Genomic DNA, 18,266 nt, shown 5'->3' with positions numbered 1-18,266 from the left:
TCCTCAGAAATCACATAACTCAGAAGTGGTCACACGAATGACACACAAAACTCAGCACTAAGGCTTATTCATTTTTCATTCACTACAGACCAGATACTAGCATGCCCCAAATTCCAACAGAACTGAGGATGAGACCACAGTGGTCATTCTTCCTAGTCTTGACTCAGATACGCCACAGCAATTATTTGGGGATTGTAACCTACAATATTTTTAGTAGGGTTCAATAAAAGCTATAGAAAACATGTCTCAAAAGAAAAACAGGCCCAGTAATTTCATGTATGGGGACTGTAGAGTTAACAGTGATTCTGTGAAATATTTTACATAACATGACCCATGCTCTCTAGCTGATAGAATCACAGTGAACTTCAGACTGTTCTGAACCAAACCCTATACGTACATGGAAGGCAAACGATAAAGTCAAAATGAAACACTGTAGTTTGGTTTGTATTTTTAATTTATGAAAACTTGTTCAAGGGAGTTTACACACACCACAAATATGCTCTCAACAAGCTGAATTTTCATGCTCCTCTTATCACTATTTCACATTGGGCCCTTTTCTCTAACCTATGACCCAGAACCAGGCCACCATAGACCCTGAGAGGAAAGCCTCTGGATCCATCACGTGCAGGAGACAGAGCTGCACTTCCCTCTTCTCGCCTGTCTATTCTGTAGTAGAGCCTGAGAGCGGGCTCCACGGCCTGGGTGTCTATGGATGTTGTACTGTTCTGCCTCACAGAAAGAAAAGGGGACAAATCCTGCTAATGGTTTTAGTTCAATAAGCTGTTTAAAATCTAACATATAATTTCAAAAACACAGAAGAGTAAAATGAGCAGAAAATCTGTGTTGTCTGAAACTTTAAAAATAGAGAATGTTGACTAGACTATTCCTTGCATTAAATGAAGATGTATGATTCTGCAGCCTATAATAAACAGACATTCTTTACGTCAAGAGAATGGGGTGAAAGGAGAGAAAATCATGAATGTGGAATTGAGGAATGCTCTAAACACGGGGGGAAATGTTGAGAGACAGAAGTGACACGGAGGGGAAAATCCTAGTGCCAAGAAAGCAGTGTAAGTTATAATGAACCTCTGGGAACATGAAACTGTTCAGCGCCTACCATGATGAAGAGCTGACCAGGCTATAATGCCTTCTAAATCAAAATTCAAACATACCTATGTGGGAAATGTTCCATAACATATCAAGTCTGCTTATATAATGGGTCAGTAAGCAAATGGACTTTACAAAAATTCCTTGACAGTGATATTTTGCTCAATTGATATTTATCCTGTGTAGGGCCAGAAAAAAAAAAGCATATAACTTCTTTACATTCTGCTTAACCTAGAAACATATCTATTATGAGTAGGGTTACTATATCAAATACATGCCATACTGTTTGCATTCATTATTAGTAAAAATATTTACAAATAGGACACTGACATCAAACTTTGTAATAATGTCTTTTTTAAATTCAGATTTATTATGGCTTTAAGGAAATGTGTGATTAGGCATCCAAGCTCTTTCTAAACTGTAACATTTTAAAACTTATTCCTTTTAAAGTATTGTTCAAAGCTGTATACACTTTAGTTTTCAATAAAAAAAGATAATGAGATTAACAATTCATGATTTTATGTATTCACGCAGAGTGAAGAGGAAATGATGCTGAATCAAACTCTCAAACCCAAACAGCTGGGTAACTGAGTTAAATATTTTAAAGCTGATTTGTGTGTGTGTGTGTGTATACATTACAATTTTTAATTACTACTTGAGCATCCAAAACTGACTGAAAGCTGACTGCTGTCCAAACTCTTCAAATTCCACAATTCCATCATTTCTTTCCTTTTACAAACCAGAAGATTTAAACATACACAAGTGCAGGACCAGTATGACCATTTCTCTTTCTTTAGCAATAATATCTACTTCTAGATTGGCTAGATCTACAGCTAACAAATAAGTGGAATCTGGCTTCCTCCCAAAGCAGTTATGATGAACTCCTAAGAACACTGTTTTGGACAGATGGGCCCTGAGGGGTTCACTCTGGAAATCAGAAGCATTTGAGGTCATTTCCAAGCACTGCACAAGGGCTGACTTTAGAAAGGCCTCTAGAAGACACAGCCACAGTTGCAGGCTTCATGCTGCTCAAAACAATGCTGCTCCGGTCCACCAGATATCTGAATCAGAAGAAAATCAGAAAAGAATTTTCCAGGAAACGTTTTAAGACCCAACTCAAACCCAAGGTCTGGTTTTAGTCTTTGACAAAAAAGATGTCACCCAAACATTGACTTTTGATTCCTGATTCTGTGAAAACGCTTCTGAAGACCAACTTTAGTGTCTGTTCGACCTAGGTCCTCACTGCTTGGAGCTCAGGACTTTTTCAGAAGATGGAATTATTTCGATTCTGCTTTTGAGGAACCAGTGGGGTTTGTTTTCTCTGGACATAGCTCTTGTTCTCCCAGAATGTATAACATTTCCTTATCTTCACAACAGTCCTCTGAGATGGGTAGGACAGGCGAACCCTCTCCGTTGTACTGGCCAGACCATTAGACGACTTGCCAAGTGGCTCCCTGTAAGCAAAGCTGTGATGCCAGAACTAAATGCTCAAGTCCAGCACTTCAATGTTTTTATGTAAAGCCATCAAAAAGGGGTGTGACTGATAATTTACTAAAAAATCTATTGATTTGAACATAGAGATAAAATCCACATGTGACTTATTCCCCTTTCAGCTTGGCCACAATATTAATCTAGACCAAAATCGAGAGTTCACTTGCAAATAAATGATGGCCATAAATTTGGCCTTCATTTATTGTAGACTACCAAACACCTAAGTGGGCCTCACTAGGAAAGTATTTTTCTGATGGGCAAGAGAAAGGAACTTAAAAATCCACAGCTGCCATGAGAGGTGACCTAAGAGAGAAAGCTGATAGAATCATTAAGTCCTGGGGGAGGGGAAAAAAAAAAATTCCCCAAGGGAGGAAAAATAAAGAATTCCCCAGGAAGTGTATATTAATTAAGGAAATGTATATTAATAATTGTATTACCTTTAAAATTTTAAACCTAAGAAATGAGACAGCCATACCATTTATGTTTTCCTATATGGCATATACATGTAAATGACTATACTAATTAAACTAAAACTGTGTGATTAAGGAGACTTACAATTATAATATACTTAATTCCTCTTTATAATTACTGCTTTAAATCTAGCAAAAGAGATTCGTCATCCTCTACTTTCACCTGGGGTTTAAAAGTAACTTTTAAAGGCTCGGGAGTCGAGATTTCCCTGCCTTCTCGGGGAGGATGCGAGGCTCTGGCCTCCTCGGGGTCTGCTTCACTGAGCACCTCGGTGTACAGCTCACTGATGGGGCCCAGAGACTCGCTCCTGGCAATGATGTCCACCCCTATCTCCCTGACCTCTTCGGGACCTTCGGCCACAGCGCGGTCTTTAGTTTTCCGAAGGCTACGCATCTTAAAAGCTTCCTTTGAAGGAGCTGCATTAGAAATAGATTTCTTAAACCTTTCCCCTGACTGCTTCAGCCTCTCGCCCGACTGCCTTAACCTCTCCCCTGACTGCCTTAGCCGCTCTCTCCTCTCTGGTGTCACTATTCTAGTCCTAATTCTGTTCACTTTCTTGTCAAAATTCTGCCGTGTCTTCTGCATGTTTTCTTTGGAAAAGGCCTTTTTGATATTATCAATGCGCTCCCTGCCTGACTTTTTAAGCCTGGCAGATCTGCTCTCTTCAACATAATATTCTTCGTCCGAAGACAGATCAACTGGGGGATCGAAGATATCGTCCTCCTCCTCTGGACCCTCAGCAGTCAAGCTTCTGTCTTTCATGATAGACAGGGACGTTGGACACTGAATATCCTCCTGAAGGAGAGAGAAAGCGAGCGTGTTAGCGATGGGTTCTTGGACTTTCCGGCCACGCCTTTTCAATCTCCTCCACGGGCTGCTTATCCTGCCCCCACTCCTTAAATGCTGGCATTTCTCAGGGTTTCTTTTTCTTCATCTCCCAAGCTCACCCCGAGCAAACTTATCCACTGCTCTACCTTCAAATCCAAGGAAGCAGACTCACTAATCTTTTACCTTCACCTCTCCCCTTCCCCTAAGATGAAAACCCATTTCTAAATGTCAGACAGACTTCTCCGCCTAGATGTAACACAGGAACCTCTAACTTCACATATCCAAAAATCAAGGCCCAGCCATCATCCTTTCCTGGACCTCTCAGCACCAATACCTCCAGGTGCTACCCAGAGAAACCTCAGAAGCATGGTCCCAAATATTCCCTCTCCTCATCCCATATCCAACTGGTCACTAAGCGCTGTCGATAATATTGCTTAATAACTACTAACTCCTCTGTTCCCACCTCCTTCCTCCTTGCCTCTACCAACGTCTTAATTCAGGCCCTGTCATCTCAGGCCTGAACTCGTGCAATAGCTATACCTCCAAAACATCACCAAAGTATTTCCTGAGAAATATTTCTAAAACATAGCTCTGATCGCATGCTTTCTCTACTTTAAAACATTGGGGAGCTCACCAATACTCAAAGGATAGAGTTCAAATTCTTCAGCATAATTAGAAGGCTCTTCAGTTTGAGCAAAACCTACTTTCCCACTCCTCCAGTCCAGCAACACAACCCCTCTGAGTTCCTTAAACACATACTGTTTTCATCCCTGCATGCCTTTATAAACATGGTTTTTGCTACCTTTCACCTCTTTCCAGCTTCGTGAATAAAATCTTTCTTCGAGTCAATTCAAATATCCCCAACTTCCCCCAGAGGTCAAACCTGTCTCCAATTTATACCAAAATGACACATGCATTCCTCTACTTATAACATTTATCACAGTCTGAATTGAATTAGAACTCTACTCATTTATATATGTCTCTCTGAGGCCTTCACTAAATAATAGCTTCCATGAAAGCAGAGCTGTATCTTATTTATGTCTTATGCCTGGCATCTATCAGAGTACCTTGTACATAGTAGGTATACTCAACAAATGACTGTTGGAACAAATAAGAAGCATACGCCTTCATTCAACAAATTGTTACTAAGCACCCACCACGCACCAGTCACTAGTCTAGGAACTGAGAACCTCCCGTGAATAAAACAGAGTAAAAGAACTTGTATTCTTGAAGAGAGAAATAAACAAGTTACTTACATAGTATGTTGGATGGTGATAAGCGCTAAGGTGAAAAATAGAGCAGGGCAGGGGGATACACAGTGACTGGGGAGGATGCTTGGAACGGCCTCACTAACAAGGTGACATCCAAGCCTAGACCTGAAGGTAATGCACATAACTGGGAGGAAACGAGAAACAGCAAGGAAGGCAGTGTGGCTGAAGCAGAGTGACCAAGGGGCAAGAGGAGGAGAGAGGGTAAGAGAGGTAGTGGGACGGCCAGCTCACGTAGGGCTCTGTATCTGATCATAAGGACCGTGGCTCTTATTCCGAGTGCGATAGGAAGACTTCTAAAAAGTTTTCAGGAGGATAGTGACATGATTTGACCCATGTTGTAAAAGGGTCACCCTGTTGAAACGAGGCTATCGAGGGCAAGATGAGAAGCAGGGACAGCAGTTAGAGACCACTGAGCTCAATCAGGTGAGAGATGGATCAGGGTGTTGACAGAGGTGGCGGTGAGAAGTGGCCTGATTCCAGATCCACTTTGAAGGTAGGAGCCAACAGGATCTGCTGCTGCTAGACTGAGATGTGGAGAGTGTCAAGGATGATTCTCTAGTCCAGGGCCTGAGCAGCTGAAGGACAGATTAGCCATTCACTGAGATGGGAAAGGATGGGATCTGAACATGCTGACTTTGAGATGCCCACTGTACATCCAAGCAGAGATGTTGAGTGGGCAGCTGAGTACCTAAGTCTGGGATTCAGGAGAGAGATCTGGACTAGAGATAAATTTAGGTATCAATAACATAAAGATGAAACTAAAAATCATGAGACCAGATGAAAGAGATCACCAAGAGATTGAATGAATGGGTCTACTCTCCATTATTCAAAACTCCTTGGAACCAAGCTACCTTTCAGAAATCAGAATATTTCAGATTTGGGGAAAATAATATATTACATAACATTCCCAGTGAGATCTTGGGAAGAAACCTTTTTGTGGCAAAAAATATACAAATATTCACTCCAAGGTGGGACAAAGAGTATAAACAGCCTCATGCTACTTGAGGTTGGGTTTTGGCATCCATTGAGTTCAGGTAAAGCTAGGTCTTGCTGCCAAATAAGTTACGATAAAAACTTTATTTTTACAGATTTTTGAATTTTGGTGTTATTGATAGATAAATGGATTTTGGACCTGAAGATAAGAAGGAAGAGATGAGGGACTTCCCTGGTGATCCAGTGGCTAAGACTCTGCACTCCCAACGCAGGAGGGCCTGGGTTCAATTCCTGGTCAGGGAACTAGATCCCACATGCCACAACTAAAAGTTCACATGCCACAACTAAAGACCCTGCATGCTGCAACTAAAGATCCCTCATGCTACGACAAAGATCCCGCACGGGGCAACTAAGATCCCGCATGCCGCAACTAAGACCAAGCACAGCCAAACAAATAAATAAATATTTTTTTTAAAAAAAAGAAGAAGAAGAGGAAGGAAGAGATGAGAAGGAACCAAAAAGGAGAAGTATCAGCCAGTGAGGCAGGAGGAAATCCAAGAGCGAGAGGCACCCCCAGAAGCCAAGGGGGAAAAAGTTTCGAGAGGGAGGGACCAACTATGTCAAATGTGTCAAATGGATAAGGACTCATCAAATTGGATTTGGGAACATGGCAGACACTGGTAACCTTGAGAAGCAGGCCAGAAACATGGCTGCTAAAGAACCCCAACTTGCTATTTAGGGGTTATTTCTAACACTAAACAGGAAAAACTTTAAAGATCATGAGATTTTTAACTGAACCCACGAGTTGAAATTTCTAAAAGAAACTGTGCTCCTACTTGAGATCCAGATTAAATCTGTTCAACCAAAAAATTTACTATGTAAGAAATACATTTATACATATTCCAAAACCTATCATCCTGATAGTCAAGAACGTATCCCCAGAACTTTACTTCTCTGGATCCTTATTTAAAATTAAATTCTTTGGCTACAGGATTGGAGAGTCTAGGAACTTAAAAAAAAAAAAAAAAAAAGGCAGGGTGGGTATCTCATAGCTCTCTGATGAATCAGAAGCAGCAACATTATTCCTCTCCTTTCCTGACACCTACTACAGGGAGTAGCTTCAGCAGCACCGAGTGGGTGGGTATGGACTGAGTAGGTATAATTAGAAAAGGAGCCAAACAATAATTACTGTTTCCTAGGGAAAAACCCTCACAATCCTGCTGTGAAGAAATCAGTTATGGCTTAACTCAGGAATCACAAACCCTTCTTCAACTGCACAACAAACTCTACAAAATCAGGCTTAAAAACAAAACAAAACAGGGGTAGAGACAGAGAAAGTACCTGCTATGTAAATCTATTTGTTGCAACTCCTATGAGTCAGAGATACCATGAGTTAGTGGTAAATACACTGTAATAATAATTGAAAATTATAGGGCTGAATTATAGTTGATTTCCAAATACAATTATTATACATTTTTTCATGTAAAATTCTAGGTAAAAAGATGATTTTTGTAACAAAATGAGTATTATGAGTCAGAGTATAATGGCCTTGATTATCAAAGTAATACTGCTAAGAGAATTTTGAATATTTAGAAGTCCAGGACTTATCATTAGGGAATGGCCAAATACCTCATTTGGGAGGCACGGGCATGTGGTTAGTAAGCAAAATTGTTAGAAGATATGGTAAGCCTCCTGGCTTTCTTTCATGGTGAGGAGGTCACTAAGGTGAAAGCACGTTCAAAGAGAAATCATAATTGTATGATAAAGAGCAGATAATTTTTTTCAATGCCAATGTCCAGAATTAGGTGAAAGCTCTGTCGTACACAATGGTGGGAGATAAAATAGCAATAAAGACTGCCACCAAAAGATATATCTAGGGAAATCTTTTTGAGGAAAAACCCAAATCGAAATGAAAGTATACTACAGCTGAATTACTCAGCTTCAAGTTAATTTTAGTAGAAGGCGCAATCTCAATATAGCCACTTAAACATATTAACTATAAGATGAATTATAAGAATTTGGGGAGTTCCCTGGTGGTCTAGTGGTTAGGATTTGGAGCTTTCACTGCCGTGGCCTGGGTTCAATCCTTGGTTGGGGAACTGAGATCCTGCAAGGTGCGCAGCTTGGCCAAAAAAAAAAAAAATATATATATATATATATATATATATATATATGCACACACATATATATATATGACTTTTAACTGTTAAGCAATCCCATATGAATGCTGTATACAGTGTTCTAATATCTAATGAATCATTGAATCCATTGGTATTTACTTTATCTTTTTTTACATGCTCTCCCATTACAAGAGATAGCCACTGCTTATTGATAAAGTGCTGCTTACTCTGAACAACTTAATTTCACAGACTCTTCACAGCATTATGTCTCTCACTAGTGCCTCTCGCTTCCTTTTTCATACCATCTTCTATTTATTCAAGTAACTGTAGGCACTCAAAGAAAAAACTAGCAACTTTCAGGGAATAAACAGGTGAATATAGAAACAACTTAAAAAAAAAAATTATGTCAATAGACAAACAAGGGTCAATTAGAACTTCTCAGAAACTCTGCTTTCTTTAACCTTTGTAAATCTTGATTGTTAACCTGGTCTACTCTTCACACAAAGGTTCTCAGGAGAAATGCTGGATACCAAGAATGTTTCCTGGCATGCCCCATGCAAGTGGAGGGTGAGTTATACCCATTACTGTTAATGCCCGTGGAAAAGCAAATTCAAGAATGGATACTACATTCTCCAGTAATAAATTTAGATCCCCATTACACATACTACCACTGGCTTCTGAGAGTAAGATGACTAATTTTTTTTTTTCAAAAATTTAAGTCTGGAGAAGGACTTCCAGGGACCTGGGAGGAGAGGGAAATGGTAAAGGCCTTCAGATGGCATAGTCGAACTTGACTACCCTTGAAATAAGAAACCCTCTCTCTCCTCCCATTCTTCCTCCTAAATAACCAACAGGCTCTTAAATACAGATCCAAAATACCACTCTGCCATCCCCGTGTAACCTTATCAGCCAACAGTGGGCTACGGAGAATTGACTAAAGTGTAAAGAATGCCCCGGGAGTTATGGCCCACATCCCTGGTATCTTACAAATACCTGCCAACTGTGTTCCTATTTCAATTTGCTTTTATTCTTCTAGGCCTTTTCCCTATGCATATGGGCATACATTTATTTTAAAAATACAGTGTGATAACACTGCATATATGTACCAATGAACATGCCTGCACACATTCCTGATTTTATGCTTACAACAAATTCTTTGATATTAAATTTTGGGGCCAGAAGGTTTGCGAATTTTTAAGGTTCTTAACACATACTACCAAAACCGCCCTCCAGAAATGTACCATTTAATATTCTACCAGCAGAATATGAAAGTGCTTATTATTTCCTACTCTTAAACTCTGCGAATATGTTTCAGTAACTGCAAATATTTACATAGGTGAAAATGGAATTTTGCTCATTTACTTTGTCTTTTGTGAACTAACTGATAATGACTTTCCAATTTTTCTACCATGAAAGTTCAACTTTTTCCCTTTTAATTTGTAAGAGTTTCCAAATATATTATAGATATTAGGCATTTGCCATGGATGTGTTCCTATTTCAAAAAATATGAGTATCAAGTGCAGAGTAAGATAGGAACTTATTAGCTCAACACACAACGCCACACAAAAACTATCATGTAAAATCAGCTAAGTAGGGACTTCCCAGGCGGTCAGTGGTTAGGACTCTGTGCTTCCTCTGCAGAGGGCACGGGTTCGATCCCTGATCAGAGAACTAAGATCCCACAAGCTGTGCGGTGCAGCTAAAAGAATTCAGCTAAGTAAAGACTTGGTAATCAAATATAAGGAATTACTTATGTGACTCCTACATTTATATAACTATAAGAAAAAGAACAACTGTCTGATTGTTCATTAAGAAATAGACCGTTTGTCTTATTATTGTGACTTATACATTATTATAGGTAAAAATTCCAACAGACAAATTATATTCTGAAAAGTTTACATTTTACTGCTTAGGGCTTTCTGGGCTCTCCATAATAAGGGAAAGAACCACACTGCAGGGCTACAGGTCCTCAGTTTCTTTTTCTCTACAACAAAGAGGTGTTTTAAACTGGAGGCTTCTTAGATATCTTCTAGTCCTAACCTTCTCAAAGGCTTTGAGAGGGCATCATGCTAATATGGCTAATATGCCAAAAGCAGCTTACCAATATTAAGTTTCAAAGGCAAGAAATAGACTCAGCTATGATCCACAGTTCATATTACATGAAACGGTTGAGAAGCTCAAAACACTGACATGATAGTATACCAATTAACACAGAAATGGTTTTATCCTGAGATCTCTGATGATACAGAACTCCACCACACGCATATACACAATAGTTACCATGTGACAGGTCTGATAGGACCTGTTGGCCATTAAAGGATGCAAGAGATAGCAGTAATCGAGCTAAACACAGGTGCAAGCTTACCTGGAATATTACCACACGGAATTTGTTCTTCTTCATTATTTCCTCTTGCTTGGTTTCAACTTTTTTGACGTGAGTTTGTTGCTTCTCCACTCGGGCCCTCACTTCTTTAATGTGAGCACTGATCTTTCGCGTTTTCTCCAACAACTTGTTAATGACATAACTTGTGTTGCTGTGTGACTGTGAAAACTTCAGCAGGTCAATTTGGACGGACTTTATGGCATTTTCCATCTCCCTGTGTCTCTCCTCTATCCTCTTCTGGCTGGCCTGCACGCTGTCCACGATGGCAGCTACTTTGTCCAGCACAGTCACGATGGTAAAAGCAGCGTCTTGGTCTTCATCTTCTGTCACACTCGACAGGCGATTCTGGTGGATTTTATCAGCATTTGAAGCAGACCCATTATGTTCCATTTTATTTATTTCTCAGTGAAAGATGTCTTAGCACAATCAATTCTGGCACTGAGAGCAAAAAGTTAGCTTGATAACAGGGAACAGGGTTGTTTAAAGGGTTGGAAACCCCACCCCTGGAGACTGGTCAAGTATTTGTAACTACAAATACCCATACGTGACTGTTCTGCAATATGAACCCTTGCAAAAGCACTGGGTGCTGTTCCAAACATGCTTACTGATGACTAAGGGACTCAAATAAGACTGTGTGGGTAGAAGAGGAAAGCTTTTTAAAAAAAAAGTTCCCTAAAGCCACCATGTTACTAATATTAAGCCTAGAAGCCAAATAACCAAAAAAGCAAACTCCAAGCGCTGGGTGAAGCTTCTATCTTTAGACAATTTCAAGCAGTATTTGTAAAAGCAAATGGGAATTTTGAACTGAAATCTGCTTTTCCTATTAGTTTCACATATTAAACGTACTGATATGTCAATATCAAAGAATGCAGTAAATAAACACACCAAAACAGAGGCCGTATAGTGAAAACATTATATTATAACATGCTTTTCCAAACCAAATATTAAAATTAATATTTTGAATATATTCTTAAATTCTACATGCATACTTCTGAATACCTAAACTACATGTTAAACAGCTGAATACATTCTATTCACACTTCAGATCTTTAAACACCAACAATCTATTAGTATAGCTATTACTACAGGACAAATTTGGATAGAGGTCTTAGATGATTTTTAAGCTCATGTGAAGAGCACCAATCGTTAACAATCATTTTTGCATTTATTCACAAACACTGATACAATTGGTTTATTTATGTTAAAACAAATATTTCTTTAAAAATGAATGTGTATAGAAGTAATTTAAATGATAGAGTAGGCTTTATTCCAATCTGTTTGTTAAACAGACTATTTTCACGACATCTAAATCTACTTTTCAGTGATCCGTTCCATCATTGCTACCATATACTTTTAAAAATTCAGAATTATTTTTTCAAAGAGAGAAAGGATCAAATCCAGTCCACACATCTTATAAATATTTTACATCTAACACACACAGCTTTACAATTCATGCGATAGGCAGTGTCTAAAAAATCGGTTAATAAATCTCAAAAACATTGAAATGTCTAAACACAGAGTCTTCTAGATTTTTTTTTGTAAGAAAAGTAATCTGTAAACATCTTTACCTTCAGTTCATGCTTGGTCATTTGCTGTGGTCATTGTGGAAGAAGTGGGTCTGACTTTATAACCATTTGTGAAGTGGTCCATCTTTGCAAAAATATTACATTCCATGGGTAAAGAACAAGTCTTAGAATTACCATGTGGTACAAATTTGTGAAATCAATTTCTGTATTTAAAAACATAAAACAAAGACTACTAAACAGTCCAAAACTGTTGTAGCTGAATATTCTAAATACAAGCCAACAGTACTACACTAAAAATGTCCAAAAATAAGGCCTCTGAAATAAATATTTCCATTCTTTAAAAAAAGACAAATGTACATCACATGGTCAGTGTACATATAAAAGTCATCAGTTTAAACCATTCTGGATGATGTATCTGAAGTAAAATGACCTAGGTTTTGCTTCTGTCGTCGTCCTCTATTGTTTTTAGGGCATTTTCTGTTGAATTAAGAAAAAAAAAAAAAGAAAAATGTCATTTTGTTTAGGATGTTTCAAATGTTTCCAGAGTAACACACACTTCACACGTAAAGCCATATTGCATGTGACCACATGAAAGGGAAACAGACGCTATTTGATGAGAGACCAACATGTCAGACTGCCATCTTCTCTATAAAGCTGGGAGGTGAGAGGGTTAGATATATGATGCAGGTATGAATACAAATGAAACTCACTCCTGGGGTCTCCCCTGTTGCATGTGCATCCCCGAGAGGAATCCCCACCCTTCTTCTGGGCTGGCGGCTCCCAAGACACAGTGACTGCTAACATATAAACAGAAAGGCTCCTGGCTTATGTACTTTCCCTGAGAATGATGACACGCCCAAAAATGACAAGGACAGCTTCAATGAAGGAGAAATCAGGAAGAAATGTGCTTATTAACCTCAGATCAGAATACACAGGAAATGCCTAGCGATTTTAGACAGTAACTAAGAAGAAGTCATTCCACACCCTGCTAGGGCACACCACAGAACCCAGAATAGAACTGCCCTCCGGGGCATGAGGGATATTCCTCGACTCTGCTCTCACTGTTCCGTACATGTTCCTCCGCGGGGGTATAAAGCTCATGGTGCCGTCACTGCTCTTGTGCCTGCCCCCACTAGAAATGCAAACATATCAGCTCTCACTGTGCACAAAGTGCTATGCTACACAACATGGAATAAAGGGACTGAGATGAGTTCCAGTAATTCTGAGTTTGGGCTCTGCTAGAAACTAGCTGTGCAACCTCCTCTTCCTATAAGCAAAATATTAAAGTTGGACGAACCTCAAAAATCTCTGCCAGCAAGGAACTTATAATCTAATGGAAAGAAAGTCTTGAGAGAATGAGTGCTTCTACTGTAAGGTTCCAGGTTTTTATTCAGTTTCAAAGAGCACTACTTTGTCTTGACTTAAAAGCCTTGATGGTAACGCTTCCATCTTACATACTGTTTTTCACAAATTTTATCTTACTCATCCTCATAAAAACACTTGGAGGTAGACAGTGATGGAATCATCTCCATTTCATAAATGGGGACACTGGTTGAGAGGGCAAGCAACCCTCTGCAACTGTCACAAACTCACCTTGACATTGGACAAGTTCCAACTTCCCAGGACCACGGTTTTTTCATCTATACAATAAAGGGGTTTGGCTAAGGTGATGTTCAACATGAAAGGAGATTACAAGCATAAAAGAAGAAAATTTCACTTATGCAGTCTTGATAAGTGGGTCAGTGAGAACATCCTTTTAAAGGAAGATTCCTCATATGTAACAGCCACCCCAGGATAAGCGAACAGCTGTCCCGTAATGGACTATGTGGGAGAGGCACTCCTTAAAAATGCAATGCAGATAAGTCCAAGTGCATAATTATAATATCCTAAATCCACATGAGCAAGACATTCTAGAGGAGAAAATGCCACAATAAAAAGCCCTCAGGGAGAGATCTATGATAAATTCAATGAGATGACCCTTCAGACATAGAGATGGAGGGCAGTGAAGACACTGTAACGCAGTTAAAAATAAATATGTGGCAATGCTGACATGTCTGTGAAGGCAGCAAATGCATTTGGGGTATAAACTGGGGGGGTTACTACCTTGAAAACTACTTGCCGGGTATCTTTAATTTAGTCGTTGAGGATTACAGCACAGTGAGAATCATAGCAGAGAGTTGGACAAAACGCTGGACAGGATTTGTAAAAGGGCTGAACTATCTCTGTGATCTTGGCTAAGATACTTCCCATCCCAGGGCTCCAGTTTCCTCACTTCTCTAGAATGAAAGGGTTGAATGCAAAATAACTTCCTGCTGACTTTAACATCCTTTGATCTTAAAGATGGCACTATCACTGGGCCTCAAAATCTTCCCTTACCTTTACCTTATTACCTTATTTCTTTCGTTCATCTTCCAAATCATCTATTACTCCACTCCTGCTTTACTCTAATAATGTCCCAAATGGTCTCCCCCAACCTCACATTTTCTCTCCTCTGGTGAATTTTTCAGATGACACTCAGATTAATGCTCTGGAAAAATGGGTCATACCAAGTCCCTCCCCCGTTCAAAAACCCTGAACCAATACAAAATCAGGTTTGAACCTTGCTCCCATGCAATGGTCATACTTGGCAAATATATTTCCCAAGATGACTCAACATAGACCCTCCTCCTCTTGGTGGTTCAGTGGAAAGAGGAATGATTTAGGAAATGAGGCAGCACCAAATCCAAATCCAGACACTTCCACTTGCTATCTGGATGACTACAGGCAAATTACTTAACCTCTGAGCCTATGTTAAATAGCCAGAGGCAGCCCTGCTGTTACATGGTAGTTTTTTTTCCTGTTTTCTCTTTGTGCTGTCATTATTTTTTATAATATTATGTCTCTACTTTAATCTACTGTCAAATTTTATACTCAGTAGTCTTGTCTAAGGGCAGATCATCTGTTCTACAGAATAAAGTCCACTGGCTTTAGTGCTTAAATTTTATGAAAACTATCTGCTACTCAGAGAATATTTTTTATCATTTCTAGATTTATCATTTTAGCTCCAGATGGCTGAGACCACTGAAGATCTGCTTCTATCCAGACTTTGGATAGAAGAGCCATAAATCCATTATGGCCTGCCAATATCTGCACTTGATAAATTCCAACCCTCTGCCCAGAATAATACAGAAAAGTATAGAGATGATGTTTATGGGACTCTGAACCAAGCCTTAAAGGAGGTAGGACAAAGCAAGCAAGAAGAAAAGACATGAGACTGGGAAGCATAAAGACAAGATGAACTTAATTTGCTTTGACTTCTCCCAGGTCCAGTTCCGTTCTGACTTACATATTTCCACTCAGCCTGGAAAACACCCATTTTTAGGCTAACTGCACTCCAAATATGTCCTTTAGTTTGGGGGTTAGTTATGATAAACTCCAACAGTTTTAGTTATGATAGAGAATTTTGAAGTTTAATATTTATGACTGTATTCCAGAAAATGAAGTAATGTTAAGACAACATATAAAAAAGCAGTTTTCTTTAACCTCTGATTTCTTCCCTTATTATATTTACTATGGATAAAGTATATTCTTAGGGCATAAGACCTAATCAGTTCTGCAGGACTTAAAAAGTTTCTGCATGGCTCTTACGTGCATGTGCAGACCATTCTGCTACCATCGCTGTCCCTAAATTCAGTGCTTGAAGCACACACATAGTTCTAAGATCTCGAAATTCCTTTAAGCCACTGAATATCCTCACGCTTCCTCTGCTTGCAGCCTGTAACCCTGGGAGTGAGTTCTTGACCAAATTCTAAAGCAGCACGACACTGAGAGGTCAGACCTACATGGAAACCTTAGAGAACTGATCCTAGGATTTCTTCCTAATAGGCTGGTGGACGTAAAGTCCCTATCATTTTGAGTGTTTCAAGGTTTTTCTTTAACAGCCACCCACCTCTAATTGAAAGTTGGTGTTTCTTAGGCCATTACCTACCTTGTTATGCACATGACAATTGCTACTATAATGGCAATCTGTACAGCTCCAATAATTGCTGCAATAAGAACATGAGTGAGCTTTTGCCTACTTGGCACTACATAGAGAATACTAAAGTCTGTCTTTTCACAGTGCTGTCCAGTGTAACCAGATTCACATCTGAAAAAGGGAAAAAAAAGGATTCCTATAAATTTCAATAATTCCAGGTTTTAAAATTAAAACATACAAAAGAATGACACACTTAAACAAAAACAGCAAATCAGACACTCTCCCACCATCTAAAAAAAAACATTGCCATCATTGTATTTCTTTCTACTCTTTCTAATATGACTATTTTATAAAGTGCTTCTTCCACTTATCATTATATCACATTAATTTTAAAGCTGCTAAGTAGTCTTTATACTACTTTATTACTGCCATTTAAAAATGGATTCACAATATCCCATTCAGTGGCTATAATACAGCTAACATCTATTTCTTGCTCTGAGACATATCAGTTATTTTCCATTTTTCAGAATTATGAATTAGGTGTGGTGGATATTATGATGAATGCTCACTTTTCTGTATTTAGTGTTATCCCTTAGGCTAGATACTTGGAAGTGGGATTATTGAATAAATAGGTATAAACATTTACAGTTCTCTGAACATAACACCAAATTATATTCAAGTTACTTTTCAGTACACATAATATAATCATTTAAAATGCAGAGGGGGAGATGAAAATAAGTTATTAATGACAGAAACACAGCCAAGCAGTCAAATAGCTGCGAATCTTAGAAATTATCTGAATTCCAATTAAGAGTAAATAAAAAGGCGACATCAGGTGATGATAGTAATTTGACAGGGGGAAACATTTAAAATACTTAATAGAAAATTCACATTTTTTAGTTGACAGAAGCAAAATGTGTAAATTAGCCAGCCTTCGGTTAGAACTGATTAATAAAACATCTGACGTATAAGGATATTTATTAATGACCCACACTTCATTACAAAAAAAATTTTTTTTAATAAAACACACATAGCAAGAAAGAAACCTGGAAGCAAGTAAACAGGGGAAGCCAGGGGTGATGTGAGTCCACCAATCCTACCCTTGAGGTTCCTAGCCGCCTGCCAGAAGGTTGCACACTTGGTTCTAAGCTTCCTAGCAGACAAAAAATAGTAGTACAGTAGATATACAGATCAGAAAACATAATTGAGAGCCCATAAATACACCCATACATCTATGGTCAACTGATTTTCAACAACGGTGCTAAGACAACTTGATGGGAAAAGAACAGTCTCTTCAACAAATGGTGCTGGGACAATTGGGCATCCACATACAAAAGAATGAAGCTGGACCTCTTTCTCACAACATACACAAATTAACTCAAATGGATCACAGATCTAAATGTAAGAGCTAAAACTACAAAACTCTTGGGGGGGGGGGAAGGAAAGTAAATATTCATGACCTTAGATGAGGCAATGATTTCTTCATATGACAACAAAAGCAACAACAAAAAAGTTAAATTGGGCTAAATCAAAATTAAATCTTTTGTACATAAGGACACTACCAAGAAAGTGAAAAGATAACCCACAGGAGAAAATTTTTGCAAACTATGTATCTGATAAGAGACTGTATCTAGAATATATTAAAAAAACTATTAAAATTCATTAACAAAAAGACAAAAAAATACAAAATAGGCAAAATATCTGAATAGACATTTCTCCAAACAAGATAGATAAATGACAAATAAGCACTAACATCATTAGTCATCATGGAAATACATATCAAAACCACGGTATGATGAGGTATCTAATATACCCATTAGAAATCAAAAAGTCAGATAATAACAAGTGATGGCAAGGTTACTGTAGAGAACATAAAATGATGCAGCCACTTTTGATAATAGTCTGGTCGTTCCTCAAAAAGTTAAACACAGAGTTAGCATTTAGCCCAGCAATTCCACTCCTACGCAATTACCCAAGTGAAATTAAAACATATGTCCACACAAAAACTTGCAAAAAATTATTCAAGGCAGCATTATTCATAATAGCCAAAAAGTGGAAACAGTCCAGCTATTCATCAACTGGTAAGTGGATTAAAAAATGTGGTATTACCCATCCAATGAAATATTATTCAGCCACAAAAAGGAACAAAATACCAATATATGCCACAACATGGATAAACCT

The 18,266-nt window shown here is 38.6% G+C and overlaps 2 protein-coding genes across 4 annotated transcripts in view; both read right to left on the bottom strand.

The window, feature by feature from the left end:
* Positions 1-436: 436 nt before the first annotated feature.
* CAVIN4 (caveolae associated protein 4) lies at positions 437-11,370 on the bottom strand. The gene is made up of 2 exons (XM_082404148.1): positions 10,587-11,370; positions 437-3,864 (listed from the first exon to the last, which is right to left on the bottom strand). Exons 1-2 carry the CDS (start codon positions 10,992-10,994, stop codon positions 3,184-3,186), a joined length of 1,089 nt encoding a protein of 362 aa, XP_082260274.1. The 5' UTR covers positions 10,995-11,370; the 3' UTR covers positions 437-3,183.
* Positions 11,371-11,503: 133 nt separating this feature from the next.
* Positions 11,504-18,266, bottom strand: part of TMEFF1 (transmembrane protein with EGF like and two follistatin like domains 1) — a 93,167-nt gene continuing 86,404 nt past the window's right edge. For all 3 annotated transcript variants that reach the window (XR_014247898.1, XM_082404121.1, XM_082404122.1), the window contains 2 exons: positions 16,098-16,256; positions 11,504-12,607 (listed from right to left, as the gene is read on the bottom strand). Coding sequence is in view for 2 of the 3 variants with exons in the window: in XM_082404121.1 (XP_082260247.1) it covers positions 12,523-12,607; positions 16,098-16,256 (244 nt within the window). In the remaining variant the exon portion in view is untranslated. The remainder of the gene's footprint in view (positions 12,608-16,097; positions 16,257-18,266) is intronic.

Source organism: Balaenoptera borealis (assembly GCF_965194805.1).
Source record: "Balaenoptera borealis genome assembly, chromosome: 8".
Taxonomy (NCBI): Eukaryota; Metazoa; Chordata; class Mammalia; order Artiodactyla; family Balaenopteridae; genus Balaenoptera; species Balaenoptera borealis.
Note: the sequence above shows the minus strand (reverse complement) of the source record. Positions and strands in the feature narration are given on the sequence as shown.

Bases quoted from the DNA above. Each gene is read 5' to 3' on its own strand.
- CAVIN4 (XM_082404148.1), bottom strand. From the start codon at position 10,994: ATGGAACATAATGGGTCTGCTTCAAATGCTGATAAAATCCACCAGAAT. The intron at 3,865-10,586 runs GTAAGCTTGCAC...TCTCTCCTTCAG, and splicing joins TCCGTGTGGTAATATTCCAG to GAGGATATTCAGTGTCCAAC.